At 46.1% G+C, this 27996-nt stretch overlaps 1 protein-coding gene across 1 annotated transcript; it reads left to right on the top strand.

Annotated features, from left to right (window-relative positions):
• The first annotated feature begins 534 nt into the window (after nucleotides 1–534).
• Nucleotides 535–27996, top strand: smad9 (SMAD family member 9). Its single transcript, XM_046317258.1, has 7 exons — nucleotides 535–814; nucleotides 2934–3149; nucleotides 14040–14297; nucleotides 15829–15930; nucleotides 18506–18727; nucleotides 24532–24788; nucleotides 27739–27996. The coding sequence occupies exons 1-7, from the start codon at nucleotides 619–621 to the stop codon at nucleotides 27880–27882; spliced, it is 1395 nt and encodes a 464-aa protein (XP_046173214.1). The 5' UTR covers nucleotides 535–618; the 3' UTR covers nucleotides 27883–27996.

Below are 27996 nucleotides of genomic sequence, written 5' to 3'. Positions count from 1 at the left end.
AGCTCTTTGTTTCTGTTAAATTAGCGCCTAATTTCATCTCTCTCTTCTCTGGTCAGATGACTGAAACCTGACCTGCACGAGGAATAACATTCATGACCGTCGGCTACCATTCTGACCGTATTTATGCTGAGAGAGAGAGAGAGGGAGAAAGAGACAGAGAAAAATCAGATATTTGGGATTATTCCAACATTCCCACCTCCGTTCCAGACCTTCCTCCCTACTCCTGGTCTCTTCAGGAAGCACCAACGGAACTAATGAACCCCAGTTTCTGTTTACATAGACTCCTCACACTCCTCTTCGAGCTCCATCCCTGATCCCTCGTTCCTGCTCTCCTTTAGCCATCTGGGAAACAATCCATCCATCACGCTCCTCTTCTATCTCCCTGTCCCCCCTCTCTCACCTCCTCTCATCACATTCCCTCCCTCTTTCACCCGAAGTGGTGGTTCTCCTCCCTCCCTCCATCCATCTCTACCAAGCACCCTCCCTCCATCCATCTCTACATTGCACCATCCCTCCCTCCATCCATCTCTACATAGCACCCTCCCTCCCTCCATCCATCTCTACATAGCACCATCCCTCCCTCCATCCGTCTCTACATAGCACCCTCCCTCCCTCATCATGCATTCCTCCACCTCCATCACGTCCCTCTTCTCCTTCACCAGCCCTGCAGTGAAGAGGCTTCTGGGATGGAAACAAGGGGATGAAGAGGAGAAGTGGGCAGAGAAGGCTGTGGACTCTCTGGTCAAGAAACTAAAGAAGAAGAAGGGAGCGATGGAGGAGCTGGAGAAGGCCCTCAGCTGTCCCGGACAACCCAGTGAGTAACCCCGTCTGATCAAATCACATTTTATTTGTCACATGCGTTGGTGTAGACCAACAGTGAAATGCTTACTCAGGGCCTTTCCCAACAATGCAGAGAGAAAGAAAATAGAGACACAATAGAAAAGTAATAACATGTAAAAAAATAAATTCACAATGAGTAATGATGACTTGGCTGTATACACAGTGGGTACCAGTACTGAGTCAATTATAACTATATACAGGAAGTACCAGGTAATAACTTGGCTGTATACACAGTGGGTACCAGTACTGAGTCAATTATAACTATATACAGGAAGTACCAGGTAATAACTTGGCTGTATACACAGGGTACCAGTACTGAGTCAATGATAACTAGGTTATATACAGGAAGTACCAGGTAATAACATGGCTGTATACACAGGGTACCAGTACTGAGTCAATGATAACTAGGTTATATACAGGAAGTACCAGGTAATAACTTGGCTGTATACACAGGGTACCAGTACTGAGTCAATGATGACTATATACAGGAAGTACCAGGTAATAACTTGGCTGTATACACAGTGGGTACCAGTACTGAGTCAATGATAACTATATACAGGAAGTACCAGGTAATAACGTGGCTATATACACAGTGGGTACCAGTACTGAGTCAATGATAACTAGGTTATATACAGGAAGTACCAGGTAATAACTTGGCTATATACACAGTGGGTACCAGTACTGAGTCAATTATAACTATATACAGGAAGTACCAGGTAATAACTTGGCTGTATACACAGTGGGTACCAGTACTGAGTCAATGATAACTATATACAGGAAGTACCAGGTAATAACGTGGCTATATACAGGAAGTACCAGGTAATAACGTGGCTATATACAGGAAGTACCAGGTAATAACGTGGCTATATACAGGAAGTACCAAGTAATAACTTGGCTATATACACGGGGTACCAGTACTGAGTCAATGATAACTAGGTTATATACAGGAAGTACCAGGTAATAACGTGGCTATATACAGGAAGTACCAGGTAATAACGTGGCTATATACAGGAAGTACCAGGTAATAACTTGGCTATATACAGGAAGTACCAGGTAATAACTTGGCTATATACACGGGGTACCAGTACTGAGTCAATGATAACTAGGTTATATACAGGAAGTACCAGGTAATAACGTGGCTATATACACGGGGTACCAGTACTGAGTCAATGATAACTAGGTTATATACAGGAAGTACCAGGTAATAACTTGGCTATATACACGGGGTACCGGTACTGAGTCAATGATAACTAGGTTATATACAGGAAGTACCAGGTAATAACTTGGCTACATACCCAGGGTACCAGTACTGAGTCGATGATAACTAGGTTATATACAGGAAGTACCAGGTAATAACTTGGCTACATACCCAGGGTACCAGTACTGAGTCAATGATGACTATATACAGGAAGTACCAGGTAATAACTTGGCTATATACACAGGATACCAGTACTGAGTCGATGATAACTAGGTTATATACAGGAAGTACCAAGTAATAACTTGGCTATATACAGGAAGTACCAGGTAATAACGTGGCTCTATACACGGGGTACCAGTACTGAGTCGGTGATAACTAGGTTATATACAGGAGGTACCAGGTAATAACGTGGCTGAACAGTGAGTACAGGAGGGGACTGAGCACTCACCCCTGAGAGGCCTCTGTGTTAAGGGACAGTGTGGCGGATGTGTTGTTGCCTACCTTTACTACCTGGGTGCTTCCCGACAGGAAGTCCATGATCCAGTTGCAGAGGGAGGTGTTCAGTCCCAGGGTCCTTATTATCTTAGTGATGAGCTTGGAGGACACTATGGTGTTGAATGCTGAGCTGTAGTCAATGAATAACATTCTCACGTAGGTGTTCCTTTTGTCCAAGTGGGAAAGGGCAGTGTGGAGGGAAATAGAGATTGGATCAGTTGTATGTGAGTTGGAGTGAGTCCAGTGTGTCTGGGATTATGGTGTTGTGTCCAGTGTCCATAACAGACAGGAATTACACATCCATAGGAACCAACCTGTTCCTTAACTGTTCCCTTCACCTTTCTTGTAGCTTATTCTGAAACTCCTCTGATCCAATCTCTCTCTCTACCTCCTCCAACAGGTAAGTGTGTGACCATCCCTCGGTCTCTGGACGGTCGTCTCCAGGTGTCTCACAGGAAGGGTCTCCCCCACGTCATCTACTGCAGAGTGTGGAGGTGGCCCGACCTACAGTCTCATCACGAACTCAAGGCCTTGGAGTGCTGCGAATTCGCCTTCGGATCCAAACAGAAAGACATCTGTATCAACCCCTACCACTACAGACGGGTAGAGACACCAGGTATGAAGCTATATTAACCCCTACAGACACCAGGTATGAAGCTATATTAACCCCTACAGACACCAGGTGTGAAGCTATATTAACCCCTACAGACAGGTAGAGACACCAGGTATGAAGCTATATTAACCACTACAGACAGGTAGAGACACCAGGTATGAAGCTATATTAACCCCTACAGACAGGTAGAGACACCAGGTGTGAAGCTATATTAACCCCTACAGACAGGTAGAGACACCAGGTGTGAAGCTATATTAACCCCTACAGACGGGTAGAGACACCAGGTGTGAAGCTATATTAACCCCTACAGACAGGTAGAGACACCAGGTGTGAAGCTATATTAACCCCTACAGACGGGTAGAGACACCAGGTGTGAAGCTATATTAACCCCTACAGACAGGTAGAGACACCAGGTGTGAAGCTATATTAACCACTACAGACACCAGGTGTGAAGCTATATTAACCCCTACAGACACCAGGTATGAAGCTATATTAACCCCTACAGACACCAGGTATGAAGCTATATTAACCCCTACAGACAGGTAGAGACACCAGGTGTGAAGCTATATTAACCACTACAGACGGGTAGAGACACCAGGTATGAAGCTATATTAACCCCTACAGACAGGTAGAGACACCAGGTATGAAGCTATATTAACCTCTACAGACACCAGGCATGAAGCTATATTAACCTCTACAGACACCAGGCATGAAGCTATATTAACCTCTACAGACAGGTAGAGACACCAGGTATGAAGCTATATTAACCTCTACAGACACCAGGTATGAAGCTATATTAACCACTACAGACAGGTAGAGACACCAGGTATGAAGCTATATTAACCCCTACAGACAGGTAGAGACACCAGGTGTGAAGCTATATTAACCCCTACAGACAGGTAGAGACACCAGGTGTGAAGCTATATTAACCCCTACAGACGGGTAGAGACACCAGGTGTGAAGCTATATTAACCCCTACAGACAGGTAGAGACACCAGGTGTGAAGCTATATTAACCCCTACAGACAGACACCAGGTGTGAAGCTATATTAACCCCTACAGACAGGTAGAGACACCAGGTGTGAAGCTATATTAACCACTACAGACACCAGGTGTGAAGCTATATTAACCCCTACAGACACCAGGTATGAAGCTATATTAACCCCTACAGACAGGTAGAGACACCAGGTGTGAAGCTATATTAACCACTACAGACGGGTAGAGACACCAGGTATGAAGCTATATTAACCCCTACAGACAGGTAGAGACACCAGGTATGAAGCTATATTAACCTCTACAGACACCAGGCATGAAGCTATATTAACCTCTACAGACACCAGGCATGAAGCTATATTAACCTCTACAGACACCAGGTATGAAGCTATATTAACCTCTACAGACAGGTAGAGACACCAGGTATGAAGCTATATTAACCTCTACAGACACCAGGTATGAAGCTATATTAACCCCTACAGACACCAGGTATGAAGCTATATTAACCCCTACAGACAGGTAGAGACACCAGGTGTGAAGCTATATTAACCACTACAGACGGGTAGAGACACCAGGTATGAAGCTATATTAACCCCTACAGACAGGTAGAGACACCAGGTATGAAGCTATATTAACCCCTCAGACAGACACCAGGCATGAAGCTATATTAACCCTACAGACACCAGGCATGAAGCTATATTAACCTCTACAGACACCAGGCATGAAGCTATATTAACCTCTACAGACAGGTAGAGACACCAGGTATGAAGCTATATTAACCTCTACAGACACCAGGTATGAAGCTATATTAACCCCTACAGACACCAGGTACGAAGCTATATTAACCTCTACAGACACCAGGTATGAAGCTATATTAACCTCTACAGACAGGTAGAGACACCAGGTATGAAGCTATATTAACCCCTACAGACACCAGGTATGAAGCTATATTAACCCCTACAGACAGGTAGAGACACCAGGTATGAAGCTATATTAACCCCTACAGACACCAGGTATGAAGCTATATTAACCCCTACAGACAGGTAGAGACACCAGGTATGAAGCTATATTTACCCCTACAGACACCAGGTGTGAAGCTATATTAACCCCTACAGACACCAGGTGTGAAGCTATATTAACCCCAACAGACAGGTAGACACACCAGGTATGAAGCTATATTAACCCCTACAGACACCAGGTATGAAGCTATATTAACCCCTACAGACAGGTAGAGACACCAGGTATGAAGCTATATTAACCCCTACAGACACCAGGTATGAAGCTATATTAACCTCTACAGACACCAGGTATGAAGCTATATTAACCCCTACAGACAGGTAGAGACACCAGGTATGGAGCTATATTAACCTCTACAGACACCAGGTATGAAGCTATATTAACCTCTACAGACACCAGGTATGAAGCTATATTAACCTCTACAGACACCAGGTATGAAGCTATATTAACCCCTACAGACACCAGGTACGAAGCTATATTAACCCCTACAGACACCAGGTATGAAGCTATATTAACCCCTACAGACAGGTAGAGACACCAGGTATGAAGCTATATTAACCCCTACAGACACCAGGTATGAAGCTATATTAACCCCTACAGACACCAGGTGTGAAGCTATATTTACCCCTACAGACACCAGGTATGAAGCTATATTAACCCCTACAGACACCAGGTATGAAGCTATATTAACCCCTACAGACACCAGGTATGAAGCTATATTAACCCCTACAGACAGGTAGAGACACCAGGTATGAAGCTATATTAACCTCTACAGACACCAGGTGTGAAGCTATATTTACCCCTACAGACACCAGGTATGAAGCTATATTAACCCCTACAGACAGGTAGAGACACCAGGTGTGAAGCTATATTAACCCCTACAGACACCAGGTATGAAGCTATATTAACCCCTACAGACAGGTAGAGACACCAGGTATGAAGCTATATTAACCCCTACAGACGGGTAGAGACACCAGGTATGAAGCTATATTAACCCCTACAGACACCAGGTATGAAGCTATATTAACCCCTACAGACACCAGGTATGAAGCTATATTAACCTCTACAGACACCAGGTGTGAAGCTATATTAACCGCTACAGACACCAGGTGTGAAGCTATATTAACCCCTACAGACACCAGGTGTGAAGCTATATTAACCCCTACAGACACCAGGTATGAAGCTATATTAACCCCTACAGACACCAGGTGTGAAGCTATATTAACCCCTACAGACAGGTAGAGACACCAGGTATGAAGCTATATTAACCCCTACAGACACCAGGTGTGAAGCTATATTAACCCCTACAGACACCAGGTGTGAAGCTATATTAACCCCTAAAGACACCAGGTATGAAGCTATATTAACCTCTACAGACACCAGGTACGAAGCTATATTAACCCCTACAGACACCAGGTACGAAGCTATATTAACCCCTACAGACAGGTAGAGACACCAGGTGTGAAGCTATATTTACCCCTACAGACACCAGGTGTGAAGCTATATTTACCTCTACAGACACCAGGTATGAAGCTATATTTACCCCTACAGACACCAGGTGTGAAGCTATATTAACCCCTACAGACACCAGGTGTGAAGCTATATTAACCCCTACAGACACCAGGTGTGAAGCTATATTAACCCCTACAGACACCAGGTGTGAAGCTATATTAACCCCTACAGACACCAGGTATGAAGCTATATTAACCCCTACAGACACCAGGTATGAAGCTATATTAACCCCTACAGACACCAGGTATGAAGCTATATTAACCCCTACAGACACCAGGTATGAAGCTATATTAACCACTACAGACAGGTAGAGACACCAGGTATGAAGCTATTTTAACCCCTACAGACACCAGGTATGAAGCTATATTAACCCCTACAGACACCAGGTATGAAGCTATATTTACCCCTACAGACACCAGGTATGAAGCTATATTAACCCCTACAGACACCAGGTATGAAGCTATATTAACCCCTACAGACACCAGGTATGAAGCTATATTAACCCCTACAGACAGGTAGAGACACCAGGTATGAAGCTATATTTACCCCTACAGACACCAGGTATGAAGCTATATTAACCCCTACAGACACCAGGTGTGAAGCTATATTAACCCCTACAGACACCAGGTATGAAGCTATATTAACCCCTACAGACAGGTAGAGACACCAGGTATGAAGCTATATTTACCCCTACAGACACCAGGTGTGAAGCTATATTAACCCCTACAGACACCAGGTGTGAAGCTATATTAACCCCTACAGACACCAGGTATGAAGCTATATTAACCTCTACAGACACCAGGTATGAAGCTATATTAACCCCTACAGACAGGTAGAGACACCAGGTATGAAGCTATATTAACCTCTACAGACACCAGGTATGAAGCTATATTAACCCCTACAGACACCAGGTATGAAGCTATATTAACCCCTACAGACACCAGGTATGAAGCTATATTAACCCCTACAGACACCAGGTATGAAGCTATATTAACCCCTACAGACACCAGGTATGAAGCTATATTAACCCCTACAGACAGGTAGAGACACCAGGTATGAAGCTATATTAACCCCTACAGACACCAGGTATGAAGCTATATTAACCCCTACAGACACCAGGTGTGAAGCTATATTTACCCCTACAGACACCAGGTATGAAGCTATATTAACCCCTACAGACACCAGGTATGAAGCTATATTAACCCCTACAGACACCAGGTGTGAAGCTATATTAACCCCTACAGACACCAGGTATGAAGCTATATTAACCCCTACAGACACCAGGTGTGAAGCTATATTAACCCCTACAGACAGGTAGAGACACCAGGTATGAAGCTATATTAACCCCTACAGACACCAGGTGTGAAGCTATATTAACCCCTACAGACACCAGGTGTGAAGCTATATTAACCCCTACAGACACCAGGTATGAAGCTATATTAACCTCTACAGACACCAGGTATGAAGCTATATTAACCCCTACAGACACCAGGTACGAAGCTATATTAACCCCTACAGACAGGTAGAGACACCAGGTGTGAAGCTATATTTACCCCTACAGACACCAGGTGTGAAGCTACAGACACCAGGTGTGAAGCTATATTTACCCCTACAGACACCAGGTATGAAGCTATATTAACCCCTACAGACACCAGGTGTGAAGCTATATTAACCCCTACAGACACCAGGTGTGAAGCTATATTAACCCCTACAGACACCAGGTGTGAAGCTATATTAACCCCTACAGACACCAGGTGTGAAGCTATATTAACCACTACAGACAGGTAGAGACACCAGGTATGAAGCTATTTTAACCCCTACAGACACCAGGTATGAAGCTATATTAACCCCTACAGACACCAGGTATGAAGCTATATTTACCCCTACAGACACCAGGTATGAAGCTATATTAACCCCTACAGACACCAGGTATGAAGCTATATTAACCCCTACAGACAGGTAGAGACACCAGGTATGAAGCTATATTTACCCCTACAGACATCAGGTGTGAAGCTATATTAACCCCTACAGACACCAGGTGTGAAGCTATATTAACCCCTACAGACACCAGGTATGAAGCTATATTAACCTCTACAGACACCAGGTATGAAGCTATATTAACCCCTACAGACAGGTAGAGACACCAGGTATGAAGCTATATTAACCTCTACAGACACCAGGTATGAAGCTATATTAACCTCTACAGACACCAGGTATGAAGCTATATTAACCTCTACAGACACCAGGTATGAAGCTATATTAACCCCTACAGACACCAGGTACGAAGCTATATTAACCCCTACAGACACCAGGTATGAAGCTATATTAACCCCTACAGACAGGTAGAGACACCAGGTATGAAGCTATATTAACCCCTACAGACACCAGGTATGAAGCTATATTAACCCCTACAGACACCAGGTGTGAAGCTATATTTACCCCTACAGACACCAGGTATGAAGCTATATTAACCCCTACAGACACCAGGTATGAAGCTATATTAACCCCTACAGACACCAGGTATGAAGCTATATTAACCCCTACAGACACCAGGTATGAAGCTATATTAACCTCTACAGACACCAGGTGTGAAGCTATATTAACCCCTACAGACACCAAGGTGTGAAGCTATAATAACCCCTACAGACACCAGGTGTGAAGCTATATTAACCCCTACAGACACCAGGTGTGAAGCTATATTAACCCCTACAGACAGGTAGAGACACCAGGTATGAAGCTATATTAACCCCTACAGACACCAGGTGTGAAGCTATATTAACCCCTACAGACACCAGGTGTGAAGCTATATTAACCCCTACAGACACCAGGTATGAAGCTATATTAACCCCTACAGACGGTAGAGACACCAGGTATGAAGCTATATTAACCTCTACAGACACCAGGTACGAAGCTATATTAACCCCTACAGACACCAGGTACGAAGCTATATTAACCCCTACAGACAGGTAGAGACACCAGGTGTGAAGCTATATTTACCCCTACAGACACCAGGTGTGAAGCTATATTTACCTCTACAGACACCAGGTATGAAGCTATATTTACCCCTACAGACACCAGGTGTGAAGCTATATTAACCCCTACAGACACCAGGTACGAAGCTATATTAACCCCTACAGACAGGTAGAGACACCAGGTATGAAGCTATATTAACCTCTACAGACACCAGGTATGAAGCTATATTTACCCCTACAGACACCATGTGTGAAGCTATATTAACCTCTACAGACACCAGGTATGAAGCTATATTAACCCCTACAGACACCAGGTGTGAAGCTATATTAACCCCTACAGACACCAGGTGTGAAGCTATATTAACCCCTACAGACAGGTAGAGACACCAGGTGTGAAGCTATATCAACCCCTACAGACAGGTAGAGACACCAGGTGTGAAGCTATATCAACCCCTACAGACACCAGGTGTGAAGCTAGATTAACCCCTATAGACAGGTAGAGACACCAGGTGTGAAGCTATATCAACCCCTACAGACACCAGGTGTGAAGCTATATTAACCTCTACAGACACCAGGTATGAAGCTATATTAACCCCTACAGACAGGTAGAGACACCAGGTATGAAGCTATATTTACCCCTACAGACACCAGGTATGGAGCTATATTTACCCCTACAGACACCAGGTGTGAAGCTATATTAACCCCTACAGACACCAGGTATGAAGCTATATTAACCCCTACAGACACCAGGTATGAAGCTATATTTACCCCTACAGACACCAGGTATGAAGCTATATTAACCCCTACAGACACCAGGTATGAAGCTATATTAACCCCTACAGACAGGTAGAGACACCAGGTGTGAAGCTATATTAACCCCTACAGACACCAGGTATGGAGCTATATTTACCCCTACAGACACCAGGTGTGAAGCTATATTAACCCCTACAGACACCAGGTATGAAGCTATATTACCAGGTATGAAGCTATATTTACCCCTACAGACACCAGGTATGAAGCTATATTAACCCCTACAGACACCAGGTGTGAAGCTATATTAACCCCTACAGACAGGTAGAGACACCAGGTGTGAAGCTATATTAACCCCTACAGACAGGTAGAGACACCAGGTGTGAAGCTATATTTACCCCTACAGACAGGTAGAGACACCAGGTATGAAGCTATATTAACCCCTACAGACAGGTAGAGACACCAGGTGTGAAGCTATATTTATCCCTACAGACAGGTAGAGACACCAGGTATGGAGCTATATTAACCCCTACAGACAGGTAGAGACACCAGGTGTGAAGCTATATTTACCCCTACAGACAGGTAGAGACACCAGGTATGGAGCTATATTTACCCCTACAGACAGGTAGAGACACCAGGTATGAAGCTATATTAACCCCTACAGACAGGTAGAGACACCAGGTATGAAGCTATATTTACCCCTACAGACAGGTAGAGACACCAGGTGTGAAGCTATATTTACCCCTACAGACAGGTAGAGACACCAGGTATGGAGCTATATTAACCCCTACAGACAGGTAGAGACACCAGGTATGAAGCTATATTAACCCCTACAGACAGGTAGAGACACCAGGTATGAAGCTATATTAACCCCTACAGACAGGTAGAGACACCAGGTATGGAGCTATATTTACCCCTACAGACAGGTAGAGACACCAGGTATGAAGCTATATTAACCCCTACAGACAGGTAGAGACACCAGGTATGAAGCTATATTTACCCCTACAGACACCAGGTATGGAGCTATATTTACCCCTACAGACACCAGGTGTGAAGCTATATTAACCCCTACAGACACCAGGTATGAAGCTATATTAACCCCTACAGACAGGTAGAGACACCAGGTGTGAAGCTATATTAACCCCTACAGACACCAGGTGTGAAGCTATATTAACCCCTACAGACAGGTAGAGACACCAGGTGTGAAGCTATATCAACCCCTACAGACAGGTAGAGACACCAGGTGTGAAGCTATATCAACCCCTACAGACACCAGGTGTGAAGCTAGATTAACCCCTATAGACACCAGGTGTGAAGCTATATTAACCTCTACAGACACCAGGTACGAAGCTATATTAACCCCTACAGACACCAGGTATGAAGCTATATTAACCCCTACAGACAGGTAGAGACACCAGGTGTGAAGCTATATTAACCCCTACAGACACCAGGTATGGAGCTATATTTACCCCTACAGACACCAGGTGTGAAGCTATATTAACCCCTACAGACACCAGGTATGAAGCTATATTTACCCCTACAGACACCAGGTATGAAGCTATATTAACCCCTACAGACACCAGGTGTGAAGCTATATTAACCCCTACAGACAGGTAGAGACACCAGGTGTGAAGCTATATTAACCCCTACAGACAGGTAGAGACACCAGGTGTGAAGCTATATTTACCCCTACAGACAGGTAGAGACACCAGGTATGAAGCTATATTAACCCCTACAGACAGGTAGAGACACCAGGTGTGAAGCTATATTTACCCCTACAGACAGGTAGAGACACCAGGTATGAAGCTATATTAACCCCTACAGACAGGTAGAGACACCAGGTGTGAAGCACCAGGTATGAAGCTATATTAACCCCTACAGACAGGTAGAGACACCAGGTATGAAGCTATATTAACCCCTACAGACAGGTAGAGACACCAGGTATGAAGCTATATTTACCCCTACAGACAGGTAGAGACACCAGGTATGAAGCTATATTAACCCCTACAGACAGGTAGAGACACCAGGTATGAAGCTATATTTACCCCTACAGACACCAGGTGTGGAGCTATATTTACCCCTACAGACACCAGGTGTGAAGCTATATTTACCCCTACAGACAGGTAGAGACACCAGGTGTGAAGCTATATTAACCCCTACAGACAGGTAGAGACACCAGGTGTGAAGCTATATTAACCCCTACAGACAGGTAGAGACACCAGGTGTGAAGCTATATTAACCCCTACAGACAGGTAGAGACACCAGGTGTGAAGCTATATTAACCCCTACAGACAGGTAGAGACACCAGGTGTGAAGCTATATTAACCCCTACAGACAGGTAGAGACACCAGGTGTGAAGCTATATTAACCCCTACAGACAGGTAGAGACACCAGGTGTGAAGCTATATTAACCCCTACAGACAGGTAGAGACACCAGGTGTATTACAATACGGGATGATATAATACGTCACACGTAGCCTAGACTCTTCTTACCTTTTACTGATTGCATACCTTTTTACTATATACAGTATGTAAATCAGAGATCTAAATCAGAGATGGGATTTTGCCAGACTCAGTAGACTGTCCTGTGTTATCTAACCCAGTCTTGAGTCGGGATTGGCACCCTATTCAATAAATAGTGCACTACTGTTGACCAGGGCCCTCATAGGGAATAGGGTACCATTTCAGACACATCTCGGTGGTCTGTCTGTCTCTCTATTGTTCCTGTGTTTTAATTATCTGAGATAGAGGTCAGTAGAGGGATGTGGGACGAAACCTGATCACAGCCGCACTGTGTCCTGTTCAGAGACAAACTGGATTTACAGTTATTTGATATGAGAAGAACTGTACTGACTGATCAATCTCTCTGTCTCTGTCTCTCTCCTCTCCCGCTCTCTGTTTCTCTCCTCGTTCTCTCTCTCCTCTCTCTGTTTCTCTCCTCGTTCTCTCTCTCCTCTCTCTGTTTCTCTCCTCTCTCTCTGTTTGTCTCTCCTCTCCCCTCTCTGTTTCTCCTCGTTCTCTCTCTCCACTCTCTCTGTTTCTCTCCTCTCTCCTCTCTGTTTCTCTCCTCTCCCCTCTCTGTTTCTCTCCTCGTTCTCTCTCTCCACTCTCTCTGTTTCTCTCCTCTCTCTCCTCTCTGTTTCTCTCCTCTCCCCTCTCTGTTTCTCTCCTCGTTCTCTCTCTCCACTCTCTCTGTTTCTCTCCTCTCTCTCCTCTCTGTTTGTCTCTCCTCTCCCCTCTCTGTTTCTCTCCTCGTTCTCTCTCCACTCTCTCTGTTTCTCTCCTCTCTCTCCTCTCTGTTTCTCTCCTCTCCCCTCTCTGTTTCTCTCCTCGTTCTCTCTCTCCCCTCTCTCTGTTTCTCTCCCCTCTCTCCTCTCTGTTTCTCTCCTCTCTCTCTCTCTCTCTCTCTCTCTCTCTCTCTCTCTCTCTCTCTCTCTCTCTCTCTCTCTCTCTCTCTCTCTCTCTCTCCTCTCCCTCCTCTCTCTCTCTGTCTCTGTCTGTCTGTTTGTCTCTCTCGCTCTCCCCCATTCTCTGCCTGTCTGTCTCTTTCACTGTCGATCTCTCTCTCTTTTTCTCTCTCTCCACCTCTCTCTCTCCATCTGTCTCTCCCTTTCTCTGTCTGTCTCTCTGTCTGTCCCCTCCCCTCTCAGTGCTTCCCCCAGTGTTGGTCCCCCGCCACAGTGAGTTTAACCCCCAGCACAGTCTACTGGCTAAATTCCGGAATGCCTCGCTCCACAACGAGCCCCTGATGCCCCAGAACGCTACATACCCGGACTCCTTCCCTCCTCTCCCTTGCGCCTCCTTTTCTTCCACCTCCTCATCCTCTCTCACCCAGTCCCCCACCTCCGCCAGCTACCCCAACTCTCCCAGCAGCTCAGCCGAACCTACCAGCCCCTACCACATCACAGGTACACCTAATAAATGCATACGTATACTTAATACTACAAAACTACTACTACAGTCCTATAGCCGTCCCATACCACATTATAGGTAGAAATGCGATGACTGTATTGCTTTAGGCTGCTATTATCTCTATTGAGCTTATTACTGCAATGTAGCCCAAATGCCAGCTGGTGGCGATATTGAGTCGTTTCCATCTTGCCATGCAAATATCCGGCAATGCACTCGTATCCCCCTTGTACCGGTTCATACCTGAAACATTCTAAATTCAGGCTGCAAAGGTGTCGATTTCATCTTAAACTAGATTTAATGGTGACAAGGCTGGGGGGAAAAACGCTAAAAAATATGCTTTCTTTCTTTTAGGAAACACAATTTTTCACCACCTTGTCTAGGAAATGGCTAGGAAATGCTAGTCCTAGTTTGTTGTTTACCCTTGTCTGAACGCAGGGTGCAACATCAGGAAGTAGCATTAACCACTAACATGGTGGTGCGAAACGGTGTTTCATAAAGAAAGTACGCATATTTTCCCTGTTTTTTCCCCCTTCATCCCATTAAATTTAGTTCAGGAGGAAATCAACGCCTTTGCAGCCTGAATGGAGAATGTTGTAGTTAAGAACCGGTACAAGTGTATTGCCGACTGCATACAAAGTGTTTGGACGGTAAGATGGAGCCATCGATACCAAAACAATATTTAGGCTAATTTCAATGGCACTAGTACTACTACTAATATTGTAATATAGTACTACCACTGGTAGTGTAATACAGTACTACTACTAATATTGTAATACAGTACTACTACTAATATTGTAATACAGTACTACTACTGGTAGTGTACTACAGTACTACTACTGGTAGTGTAATACAGTACTACTACTAATATTGTAATACAGTACTACTACTAATATTGTAATACAGTACTACTACTGGTAGTGTACTACAGTACTACTACTGGTAGTGTAATACAGTACTACTACTGGTAGTGTAATACAGTACTACTACTAATATTGTAATACAGTACTACTACTGGTAGTGTAATACAGTACTACTACTGGTAGTGTAATACAGTGTAATGCTCCCTCCTCCCTCTCTGTTCTTCTCCGCCCCCCTCTGTACCCCTCCACCCCTCTACTCCCCCCTCTGTTCCCCTCCACCTCTCTACTCCCTCTGTTCCCCTCCGACCCCTCTGTTCCCCTCCACCTCTCTACTCCCTCTGTTCCCCTCCGCCCCCTCTGTACCCCTCCACCCCTCTACTCCCTCTGTTCCCCTCCACCTCTCTACTCCCTCTGTTCCCCTCCGCCCCCCTCTGTACCCCTCCACCCCTCTACTCCCCCTCTGTACCTCTCCACCTCTCTACTCCCTCTGTTCCCCTCCGCCCCCTCTGTTCCCCTCCACCTCTCTACTCCCTCTGTTCCCCTCCGCCCCCTCTGTACCCCTCCACCCCTCTACTCCCCCTCTGTTCCCCTCCGCTCCCCTCTGTACCCCTCCACCCCTCTACTCCCCCTCTGTTCCACTCCACCCCCGTTCCCTTCCTCCCTGCAGAGACCCCACCTCCCCCCTATAGCATGATGGAGACAGTCCCAACTGAGGATGTCAAGCCTGGAGACTCCACACACAAGCTCACCTTCTCAGCTCCGCACATAGGTAAAAATATATATATATCCTTAAACTTAAACTCTTTTCCTACTACTACTGGCTCTGCTGATATCGTCTTTATTGAAGAAACATGTACTTACTATGACTGTGAAATGTGGTAGTCCCACCGAGTGCATTCGGAAAGTATTCAGACCACTTTTTACACATTTTGTTACATTACAGCCTTATTCTAAAATGGATTAAATTGTTTTTTTCCCCCCTAATAATTATAGACACAATACCCCATAATGACAAAGCATAAACAGGTTTTTAGACAATTTTGCAAATGTATTCAAAATAAAAAAACTTAAATATCATATTTACATAAGTATTCAGACCCTTTACTCAGTACTCTGTTGAATCACATTTTGCAGTGATTACAGCCTTGAGTCTTCCTGGGTATGTCGCTACAAACTTGGCACACCTGTATTTGGGGAGTTTCTCCCATTCTTCTCTGGAGATCCTCTCAAGCTCTGTCAGGTTGGATGGGGAGCGTCGCTGCACAGCTATTTTCAGGTCTCTCCAGAGATGTTCGATCGGGTTCAAGTCCGGGCTCTGGCTGGGCCAATCAAAGACATTCAGTGACTTGTCCCAAAGCCACTCCTGCGTTGTCTTGGCTTTGTGCTTACGGTCGTTGTCAATTTGGAAGGTGAACCTTCGCCCCAGTCTGAGGTCCTGTGTGCTCTGGAGCAGGTTTTCATTAAGGATCTCTCTGTACTTTGCTCCGTTCATCTTTCCCTCGACCCTGACTAATCTCCTAGTCCCTGCTGCTGAAAAACATTCCCACAGCATGATGCTGCCACCACCATGCTTCACCGCAGGGATGGTGCCAGGTTTCCTCCAGACATGATGCTGCCACCACCATGCTTCACTGTAGGGATGGTGCCAGGTTTCCTCCAGACATGATGCTGCCACCACCATGCTTCACTGTAGGGATGGTGCCAGGTTTCCTCCAGACATGATGCTGCCACCACCATGCTTCACCGTAGGGTTGGTGCCAGGTTTCCTCCAGACATGATGCTGCCACCACCATGCTTCACCGTAGGGATGGTGCCAGACATGATGCTGCCACCACCATGCTTCACCTTAGGGATGGTGCCAGGTTTCCTCCAGACATGATGCTGCCACCACCATGCTTCACCGTAGGGATGGTGCCAGGTTTCCTCCAGAAGTGATGTATGGTATTCAGGCCAAAGAGTTGAGTCTTGGTTTCATCATACCAGAGAATCTTGTTTCCTTGAGTCCTTGTTTTGGTACCCTTCCCCAGATCTGTGCCTCAACACAATCCTGTCTCTGAGCTCTACGGACAATTCCTTCAACCTCAAGGCTTGGTTTTTGCTCTGACATGCACTGTCAACTGTGGGACCTTATATAGACAGGTGTATGCCTTTCCAAATCATGTCCAGTCAATTAAATATACCACAGGTGGACTTCAATCAAGTTGTAGAAACATCTCAAGGATGATCAATGGAAACAGGATGCACCTGAGCTCAATTTAGAGTCTCATAGCAAAGGGTCTGAATACCTGTTTCAGTCAGCATGCCTCAGTTAGCATGCCTCAGTCAGCATGCTTCAGTCAGCATGCCTCAGTCAGCATGCCTCAGTCAGCATGCTTCAGTCAGCATGCCTCAGTCAGCATGTCTCAGTCAGCATGCCTCAGTCAGCATGTTTCAGTGAGCATGTTTCAGTCAGCATGTTTCAGTCAGCATGCTTCAGTTAGCATGTTTCAGTCAGCATGCCTCAGTCAGCATGTTTCAGTCAGCATGCTTCAGTCAGCATGCATCAGTCAGCATACCTCAGTCAGCATGCATCAGTCAGCATGCCTCAGTCAGCATGTTTCAGTCAGCATGCCTCAGTCAGCATGTTTCAGTCAGCATGCCTCAGTCAGCATGTTTCAGTCAGCATGCCTCAGTCAGCATGTTTCAGTCAGCATGCTTCAGTCTGGAATGCTTCAGTCAGCATGCTTCAGTTCGGAATGCTTCAGTCAGCATGCCTCAGTTCGGAATGCTTCAGTCAGCATGCTTCAGTTCGGAATGCTTCAGTCAGCATGCTTCAGTCCGGAATGCTTCAGTCAGCATGCTTCAGTTCGGAATGCTTCAGTCAGCATGCCTCAGTTCGGAATGCTTCAGTCAGCATCAGTCAGCATGCTTCAGTTCGAAATGCTTCAGTCAGCATGCTTCAGTTCGGAATGCTTCAGTCAGCATGTTTCAGTCAGCATGTTTCAGTCAGCATGCTTCAGTCCGGAATGCTTCAGTCAGCATGCCTCAGTTCGGAATGCTTCAGTCAGCATGCTTCAGTTTGGCTGCCGAACCGAACAAGTGTACTCGCATACTCCCTTAAAAAACGAGAAAAAACGCGGCAATAGTACTGTTTGTCCATCTTGAGACGCCGTAGCCAGTATACACTTCCTAGTCATAATTAATCAAAGATAACTCAATAAATATGGCGTTAATTTTGACGTTTTTTATTTTGCCATGGAGATCTTAAGTCAATTGTACATCTAACTAAGAGATTTGGTGCGTTATTTTTCAACTGTTTGGGCCTGGAAGCATGTGGACGCCTTAACCCCTTCCTCTCTGTATAGATCTACGGCCTGTGTGTTATGAGGAGCCAGAGTACTGGTGTTCAGTGGCGTACTACGAGCTGAATAATCGTGTTGGAGAGACGTTCCACGCCTCGTCCCGTAGCGTCCTGGTGGACGGCTTCACCGACCCCTCCAACAACAAGAACCGCTTCTGTCTCGGCCTGTTGTCTAACGTCAACCGCAACTCAACCATCGAACACACACGCAGGCACATAGGAAAAGGTGAGAAGGCACACGCAGAGGCGGAAAGCACACACACACACACACGCACACACACACACGCACACGCACACGCACACACACACACACACACACACACACACACACACACACACACACACACACACACACACACACACACACACACACACACACACACACACACACACACACACACACACACACACACACACACACACGCACATACAGAGGCGCAAAGGAACATAGTGAAAATGACCCATTTTAAATAAAGTGTTCATTCATTATGAGTGTTTGTTTCACAATGTAAACAACTAGTCATCTGCCACTGTGCCTCCCTGATGGTACTCAATCCCTTATATAGTGTATTCCTTTTGACCCAGAGACCTCTGGGAGCCATAGAAAGTCATTTGAAGCCATTTGAAGCCATAGGGAGCCATAGGAAGCCATTTGAAGCCATAGGGAGCCATAGGAAGCCATTTGAAGCCATAGGAAGTTATATGGAGCCATTTGAAGCCATAGAGAGCTATAGGAAGTCATAGGGATCCATAGGAAGTGATATGGAGCCATTTGAAGCCATAGGAAGCCATAGGGATCCATAGGAAGCGATATGGAGCCATTTGAAGCCATAGGAAGCCATAGGGATCCATAGGAAGCGATATGGAGCCATTTGAAGCCATAGAGAGCTATAGGAAGTCATAGGGATCCATAGGAAGCGATATGGAGCCATTTGAAGCCATAGGGATCCATAGGAAGCGATATGGAGCCATTTGAAGCCATAGGAAGCGATATGGAGCCATTTGAAGCCATAGAGAGCTATAAGAAGTCATAGGAAGCGATATGGAGCCATTTGAAGCCATAGAGAGCTATAGGAAGTCATAGGGATCCATAGGAAGTGATATGGAGCCATTTGAAGCCATAGGAAGCCATAGGGATCCATAGGAAGTGATATGGAGCCATTTGAAGCCATAGAGAGCTATAGGAAGCCATAGGGATCCATAGGAAGCGATATGGAGCCATTTGAAGCCATAGGAAGCGATATGGAGCCATTTGAAGGCATTAGAGAGTTGGTTCTGTGTAGCTCAGTTGGTAGAGCATGGCGCTTGTAACGCCAGGGTAGTGGGTTCGATCCCCGGGACCACCCATACGTAGAATGTATGCACACATGACTGTAAGTCGCTTTGGATAAAAGTGTCTGCTAAATGGCATATATTATTATTATATATTATAGGGAGCTATAGGAAGTCATAGGAAGCGATATGGAGCCATTTGAAGCCATAGGAAGCCATTTGGGATGCAAACATAGTAACATGTCTTCTTCTTTTATTAAAGAGAGTTCAGTAACAGAGGAAAAGTCCTGCTGGTCTCTCACTTAGACTGGCGACAAACCATGTATCATGGCTGTTGTAGGTCTCTCTCTCTCTGTGTGTGTGTGTGTGTGTGTGTGTGTGTGTGTGTGTGTGTGTGTGTGTGTGTGTGTGTGTGTGTGTGTGTGTGTGTGTGTGTGTGTGTGTGTGTGTGTGTGAGTGAGTGAGTGAGTGAGTGAGTGAGTGAGTGAGTGAGTGTGAGTGAGTGAGTGAGTGAGTGAGTGAGTGAGTGAGTGAGTGAAAGAGGCCCATATGACCTGGGACAGCCCGGCCTTTTGGCTTTTCTCATGGTGTCAGATCATAGTTGCCGTGCCAACATTGGATAAAGATAAAACGTTGCCATGGGCTGCTGTCAAAAACATGTGTGGTGTGGTGTTGGGAACTAGGAGAGGTCGGAGGGGTGGGAGAGGAGCCAAGTGTGGGCCTCCACCCACATCCCTCAGTCCCCCTATTATACACACACACACACACACACACACACACACACACACACACACACACACACACACACACACACACACACGGACGGACGGACGGACGGACGGACGGACAGGACGGACGGACGGACGGACGGACGGACGGACGGACGGACGGACGGACGGACGGACGGACGGACGGACAGGACGGACGGACAGACAGACGGACGGACGGACGGACACACACACACACACAGGACGGACGGACGGACTATCCAGACGGACGGACGGACGGACGGACGGACGGACGGACGGACGGACGGACGGACGGACGGACGGACGGACGGACGGACGGACGGACGGACGGACGGACGGACGGACGGACGGACGGACGGACGCACGCACGCACGCACACACACACACACAGGGGATCGGACACAAGTGAAGTGAATCTATCCAGACACGGCTGGTTTATAAGGAGACCATTACCACTCTGTCTTGGCAAGGGATAAAACACTCAGCTAGGTGTGTCATGATAGCTAGCTTTGGAGACATTGCACTGGAATGATAGTGTCATGATAGCTAGCTTTGGAGACATTACACTGGAATGATAGCTAGCTTTGGAGACATTACACTGGAATGATAGTGTCATGATAGCTATCTTTAGAGACATTACACTGGAATGATAGTGTCATGATAGCTAGCTTTAGAGACATTACACTGGAATGATAGTGTCATGATAGCTAGCTTTAGAGACATTACACTGGAATGATAGTGTCATGATAGCTAGCTTTAGAGACATTACACTGGAATGATAGTGTCATGATAGCTAGCTTTAGAGACATTACACTGGAATGATAGTGTCATGATAGCTAGCTTACATTACACTGGAATGATAGTGTCATGATAGCTAGCTTTGATTACACTGGAATGATAGCTAGCTTTAGAGACATTACACTGGAATGATAGTGTCATGATAGCTAGCTTTAGAGACATTACACTGGAATGATAGTGTCATGATAGCTAGCTTTAGAGACATTACACTGGAATGATAGTGTCACATTACACTGGAATGATAGTGTCAAAACCGAATAACTTTAGAGACATTGCACACTGGAATGATAGTGTCATGGAATACAAAACAAGGAACAGCTAGCTTTTGATTAGGGGAGAACACTGGAATTACACTGGAATGATAGCTAGCTTTAGAGACATTACACTGGAATGATAGTGTCATGATCTAGCTTTAGACATTACACTGGAATGATAGTGTCATGATAGCTAGCTTTAGAGACATTACACTGGAATGATAGATGATAGCTAGCTTTACATTACACTGGAATGATAGTGTCATGATAGCTAGCTTTAGAGACATTACACTGGAATGATAGCTAGCTTTAGAGACATTACACTGGAATGATAGTTGGCATGATTAGCTTTGGAGACATTACACTGGAATGATAGCTAGCTTTAGAGACATTACACTGGAATGATAGTGTCATCACAAACTGACAGCTTTGGAGACATTACACTGGAATGACATTAGGGCTACTGGAATTCACACCCATGATAGTTGCGCTCTAGCTTTAGAGACATTACACTGGAATGATAGTGTCATGATAGCTAGCTTTAGAGACATTACACTGGAATGATAGTGTCATGATAGCTAGCTTTAGAGACATTACACTGGAATGATGGTGTCATGATAGCTAGCTTTAGAGACATTGCACTGGAATGATAGTGTCATGACAGCTAGCTTTAGAGACATTACACTGGAATGATAGCTAGCTTTAGAGACATTACACTGGAATGATAGTGTCATGACAGCTAGCTTTAGAGACATTACACTGGAATGATAGCTAGCTTTAGAGACATTACACTGAAATGATAGTGTTACGATAGCTAGCTTTGGAGACATTACACTGGAATAATAGTGTCATGATAGCTAGCTTTAGAGACATTACACTGGAATGATAGTGTCATGATAGCTAGCTTTGGGTGACATTACACTGGAATGATAGCTAGCTTTAGAGACATTACACTGGAATGATAGTGTCATGATAGCTAGCTTTGGAGACATTACACTGGAATGATAGTGTCATGATAGCTAGCTTTAGAGACATTACACTGGAATGATAGTGTCATGATAGCTAGCTTTAGAGACATTACACTGGAATGATAGTGTCATGATAGCTAGCTTTAGAGACATTACACTGGAATGATAGTGTCATGATAGTTAGCTTTGGGTGACATTACACTGGAATGATAGTGTCATGATAGCTAGCTTTGGAGACATTACACTAGAATGATAGTGTCATGATAGCTAGCTTTAGAGACATTACACTGGAATGATAGTGTCATGATAGCTAGCTTTAGAGACATTACACTGGAATGATAGTGTCATGATAGCTAGCTTTAGAGACATTACACTGGAATGATAGTGTCATGATAGCTAGCTTTAGAGACATTACACTGGAATGATAGTGTCACGATAGCTAGCTTTAGAGACATTACACTGGAATGATAGTGTCACGATAGCTAGCTTTAGAGACATTACACTGGAATGATAGTGTCATGATAGCTAGCTTTAGAGACATTACACTGGAATGATAGTGTCATGATAGCTAGCTTTAGAGACATTACACTGGAATGATAGTGTCATGATAACTAGCTTTAGAGACATTACACTGGAATGATAGTGTTACGATAACTAGCTTTAGAGACATTACACTGGAATGATAGTGTTACGATAACTAGCTTTAGAGACATTACACTGGAATGATAGTGTTACGATAGCTAGCTTTGGAGACATTACACTGGAATGATAGTGTTACGATAGTGTTAGTGTTTCATACTGGAGAGGGAATGCAGATCAACGACGCTGGACAGAGTGGAATCAGGTGTATCAAAAAGGCCGTTTATTGGTCAAAGATATCTTGTTCTACATCGTGCACGGATCTAGTTCATATAACCCGATGAGGGGTCAGGTGAAAAAGAGAACTTATACAAAGGTTACATTCATTTTTATACCTAGAATAAAGTAGGTAGAGTCTTCTCGTGACGTCTTCTGAATGGTCCCGTAGGGTTGGAGGCGGACCCGCTCTAGCCAGAGTAGGAGCCCCCATTGGTGCACAGCAGTCTTCTGTTCTGGGCACCCGACCAGTAAAAGAGGTGAAGACTGTTTATGTTTGTGTCAGGGGTTCGTGAGGTAGAGGGGCAGTATACTATGGCTGGGTGTATGTGTTCATGCGATGGAATGTCTTTGTTTCCTGGGGTCGTAAGACAACAAGCTGAGGGGATAGTGTTAGGGGGTAGTTTTATTGCTGGCTGTGTGAGCTAGTTCCGGTTTTAGCAGGGGTACATAAGATGACTTGAGTCAGGCGGATTAGCTTAGTGCTGTATAATATATGAGCTATGTGTATGAATATTTATATAACAATAGCTAGCTTTAGAGACATTACACTGGAATGATAGTGTCACGATAGCTAGCTTTAGAGACATTACACTGGAATGATAGCTAGCTTTAGAGACATTACACTGGAATGATAGCTAGCTTTAGAGACATTACACTGGAATGATAGTGTCATGATAGCTAGCTTTAGAGACATTACACTGGAATGATAGCTAGCTTTAGAGCCATTACACTGGAATGATAGTGTCACGACAGCTAGCTTTGGAAACATTACACTGAGAAACTCTGCTAGGAACCAGGGAGTGAACCATAAATATAGTCAGTTTTCAAAGACGCAAACTGTTATTGTAGGCCACTGCTAGAAAATAATGATATTATTGGAGTGATTTTATTGTCTACTTATTCATGTCTCTCCGTACGGACTCTTCTCTGCCAAGACGATAGCAGATAGCAATGAGCTCAAGGATTTTAACCCTTCTGGCTCCCTCTCCCCCCCCCTCTCTCTCCCTCCCTCCCCCTCCAGGTGTCCATCTCTACTACGTGGGTGGTGAGGTGTACGCCGAGTGTCTGAGTGACAGCAGTATCTTTGTCCAGATTCCTAACTCTCCTCTCTCTCCCTCCTCCCCCCTCCAGGTGTCCATCTCTACTACGTGGGTGGTGAGGTGTACGCCGAGTGTCTGAGTGACAGCAGTATCTTCGTCCAGAGTCGTAACTGTAACTATCAGCATGGTTTCCATGCCACCACCGTGTGTAAGATCCCCAGCGGCTGTAGTCTGAAGATCTTCAACAACCAGCTGTTCGCCGAGCTCCTCTCTCAGTCCGTCAACCACGGCTTCGAGGTGGTCTACGAACTCACCAAGATGTGTACTATACGCATGAGCTTTGTCAAGGTAACTGGGGTCAGGGGTTAAAGGTCAGATGGTGAAGAGTCAGGTATTAGAGGGTGGGGTTAGAGGTCAGATGGTGAAGGGTCAGGTGTTAATAGGGTGGAGTTATGAGAGAGTCTGCATGGGCAGTGAATGTAGCACTGAAACTCACATTTAAACAGATGTCTGTGAGCGAAGAGACGAGAACTGAGATGTCTACGTTGTTTCCACGGTAACTCAACACCATGTTATTCTGATACTTGGCTCTGTAGAAACGACATTGTTTAGGAGCTTCAAGAAAGAATGATGTAATAGTTAACAGCCTACAAACTTCAGATGGCATTCAATATCTTTTTTTATGTTTGCCAAATATTTCTAAATGGTTTTATGATTTGTACAAATTTGAAAGAAGTCATTATGTTGAAAGCGTTGTTTCCACGGTAACTCAACACCATGTTGTTCTGATATTTGGCTCCCGCCTGGTGTGAGAGTGTTCCAAGACCACTACACACACACATATTGGTCACGGTCGTATCTTGTTACACACACGTACACCAACACACACACCCCGCGTGCACGTATATACGCAGGGAGGGACTACAGGGAGGGACTACAGGGAAGAACACAGGGAGGGACTACAGGGAAGGACTACAGGGAGGAACACAGGGAGGGACTACAGGGAGGAACACAGGGAGGGACTACAGGGAGGAACACAGGGAGGGACTACAGGGAAGGACTACAGGGAGGAACACAGGGAGGGACTACAGGGAGGAACACAGGGAGGAACACAGGGAGGGACTACAGGGAAGGACTACAGGGAGGAACACAGGGAGGGACTACAGGGAGGGACTACAGGGAGGGACTACAGGGAGGAACACGGAGGGACTACAGGGAGGGACTACAGGGAGGAACACAGGGAGGGACTACAGGGAAGAACACAGGGAGGGACTACAGGGAGGAACACAGGGAGGGACTACAGGGAGGGACGACAGGGAAGAACACAGGGAGGGACTACAGGGAAGAACACAGGGGGGACTACAGGGAGGAACACAGGGAGAGACTACAGGGAAGATCTCAGGGAGGAACTACAGGAGGGGACTACAGGGAGGAACACAGGGAGGGACTACAGCGAGGAACTACAGGGGGGACTACAGGGAGGAACACAGGGAGGGACTACAGGGAGGAACTACAGGGAGGGACTACAGGGGGGAACTACAGGGAGGGACTACAGGGAGGGACTACAGGGGGGAACTACAGGGAGGGACTACAGGGGGGGACTACAGGGAGGAACTACAGGAGGGACTACAGGGAGGGAACTACAGGAGGGACTACAGGGAGGAACACAGGGAGGAACTACAGGGAAGAACACAGGGAGGAACTACAGGGAGGGACTACAGGAGGGACTACAGGGAGGGACACAGGGAGGAACTACAGGGAGGGAACTACAGGGAGGGAACTACAGGAGGGACTACAGGGAGGTAACTACAGGAGGGACTACAGGGGGGAACTACAGGGAGGGACTACAGGGAGGAACACAGGGAGGGACTACAGGGAGGGACTACAGGGAGGAACACAGGGAGGAACTATAGGGAGGAACACAGGGAGGAACTATAGGGAGGAACTACAGGGAGGAACTACAGGGAGGAACTACAGGGAGGAACACAGGGAGGAACTACAGGGAGGAACACGGTGAGGGACTATAGGGAGGAACTACAGGGAGGGTACTACAGGAGGGACTACAGGGAGGAACACAGGGAGGAACTACAGGGAAGAACACAGGGAGGAACTACAGGGAGGGACTACAGGGGGAACTACAGGGAGGGAACTACAGGAGGGACTACAGGGAGGGAACTACAGGAGGGACTACAGGGAGGGAACTACAGGAGGGACTACAGGAGGAACTACAGGGAGGGAACTACAGGGAGGAACTACAGGGAGGGAACTACAGGAGGAACTACAGGGAGGGACTACTGGGAGGAACACAGGGAGGGACTACAGGGAGGGACTACTGGGAGGAACTACAGGGAGGGACTATAGGGAGGAACACAGGGAGAAACTACAGGGAGGAACACAGGGAGGAACTATAGGGAGGAACTACAGGGAGTAACTACAGGGAGGGACTACAGGGAGGAACACAGGGAGGGACTATAGGGAGGAACTACAGGGAGGAACAGGGAGGGACTATAGGGAGGAACTACAGGGAGTAACTACAGGGAGGAACACAGGGAGGGACTATAGGGAGGAACTACAGGGAGGGACTACAGGGAGGAACTACAGGGAGGAACACAGGGAGGGACTACAGGGAGGAACTACAGGGAGGAACACAGGGAGGGACTACAGGGAGGAACTACAGGGAGGAACACAGGGAGGAACTACAGGGAGGAACACAGGGAGGAACACAGGGAGGAACTACAGGGAGGAACACAGGGGGGGACAATAGGGAGGAACACTGGGAGGGACTACAGGGAGGGACTACAGGGAGGAACACAGGGAGGAACTACAGGAGGGACTACAGGGGGGAACTACAGGGAGGAACTACAGGGAGGGACTACAGGGGGAACTACAGGGAGGAACTACAGGGAGGGACTACGGGGGGGAACTACAGGGAGGAACTACAGGGGGGACTACAGGGAGGGACTACAGAGGGGGACTACAGGGGGGGACTACAGTGGGGAACTACAGGGAGGAACTACCTGAACTTGTTCAATAAGAAACTTTTTTTAGTTTTCTGTTGCCAAACCATTTTGCGATGTTTTGCTACAGTGTGCACTAATCTATACGACCCATCTGGGCCACATTCAATTGCCAAACGTTATTGAATGTTGCACATAAAAATTCCATGAATAGAGCAGATGTGATATTTGTCTGAGAGGCATGTTTGTTCTACATAACATATTTCTATCCGAAGGTTCCAAAACGTCCGGTTGAACATGTCTCTGAAAACGTTGTGTTTACTTCCTCTTCTTCTATGCAGGGCTGGGGTGCAGAGTACCACCGACAGGATGTCACCAGCACCCCCTGCTGGATAGAGGTGCACCTGCACGGCCCTCTGCAGTGGCTGGACAAAGTCCTCACACAGATGGGCTCTCCTCATAACCCCATCTCCTCCGTGTCCTAACACACACACACACACACACACACACACACACACACACACACACACACACACACACACACACACACACACACACACACACACACACACACACACACACACACACACACACACACA

This window comes from Oncorhynchus gorbuscha, linkage group LG20, assembly GCF_021184085.1.
Source record: "Oncorhynchus gorbuscha isolate QuinsamMale2020 ecotype Even-year linkage group LG20, OgorEven_v1.0, whole genome shotgun sequence".
Lineage (NCBI taxonomy): Eukaryota > Metazoa > Chordata > Actinopteri > Salmoniformes > Salmonidae > Oncorhynchus > Oncorhynchus gorbuscha.
The sequence above is the reverse complement of the archived record's forward strand: the minus strand, read 5'-3'. Positions and strand labels throughout refer to the sequence as shown.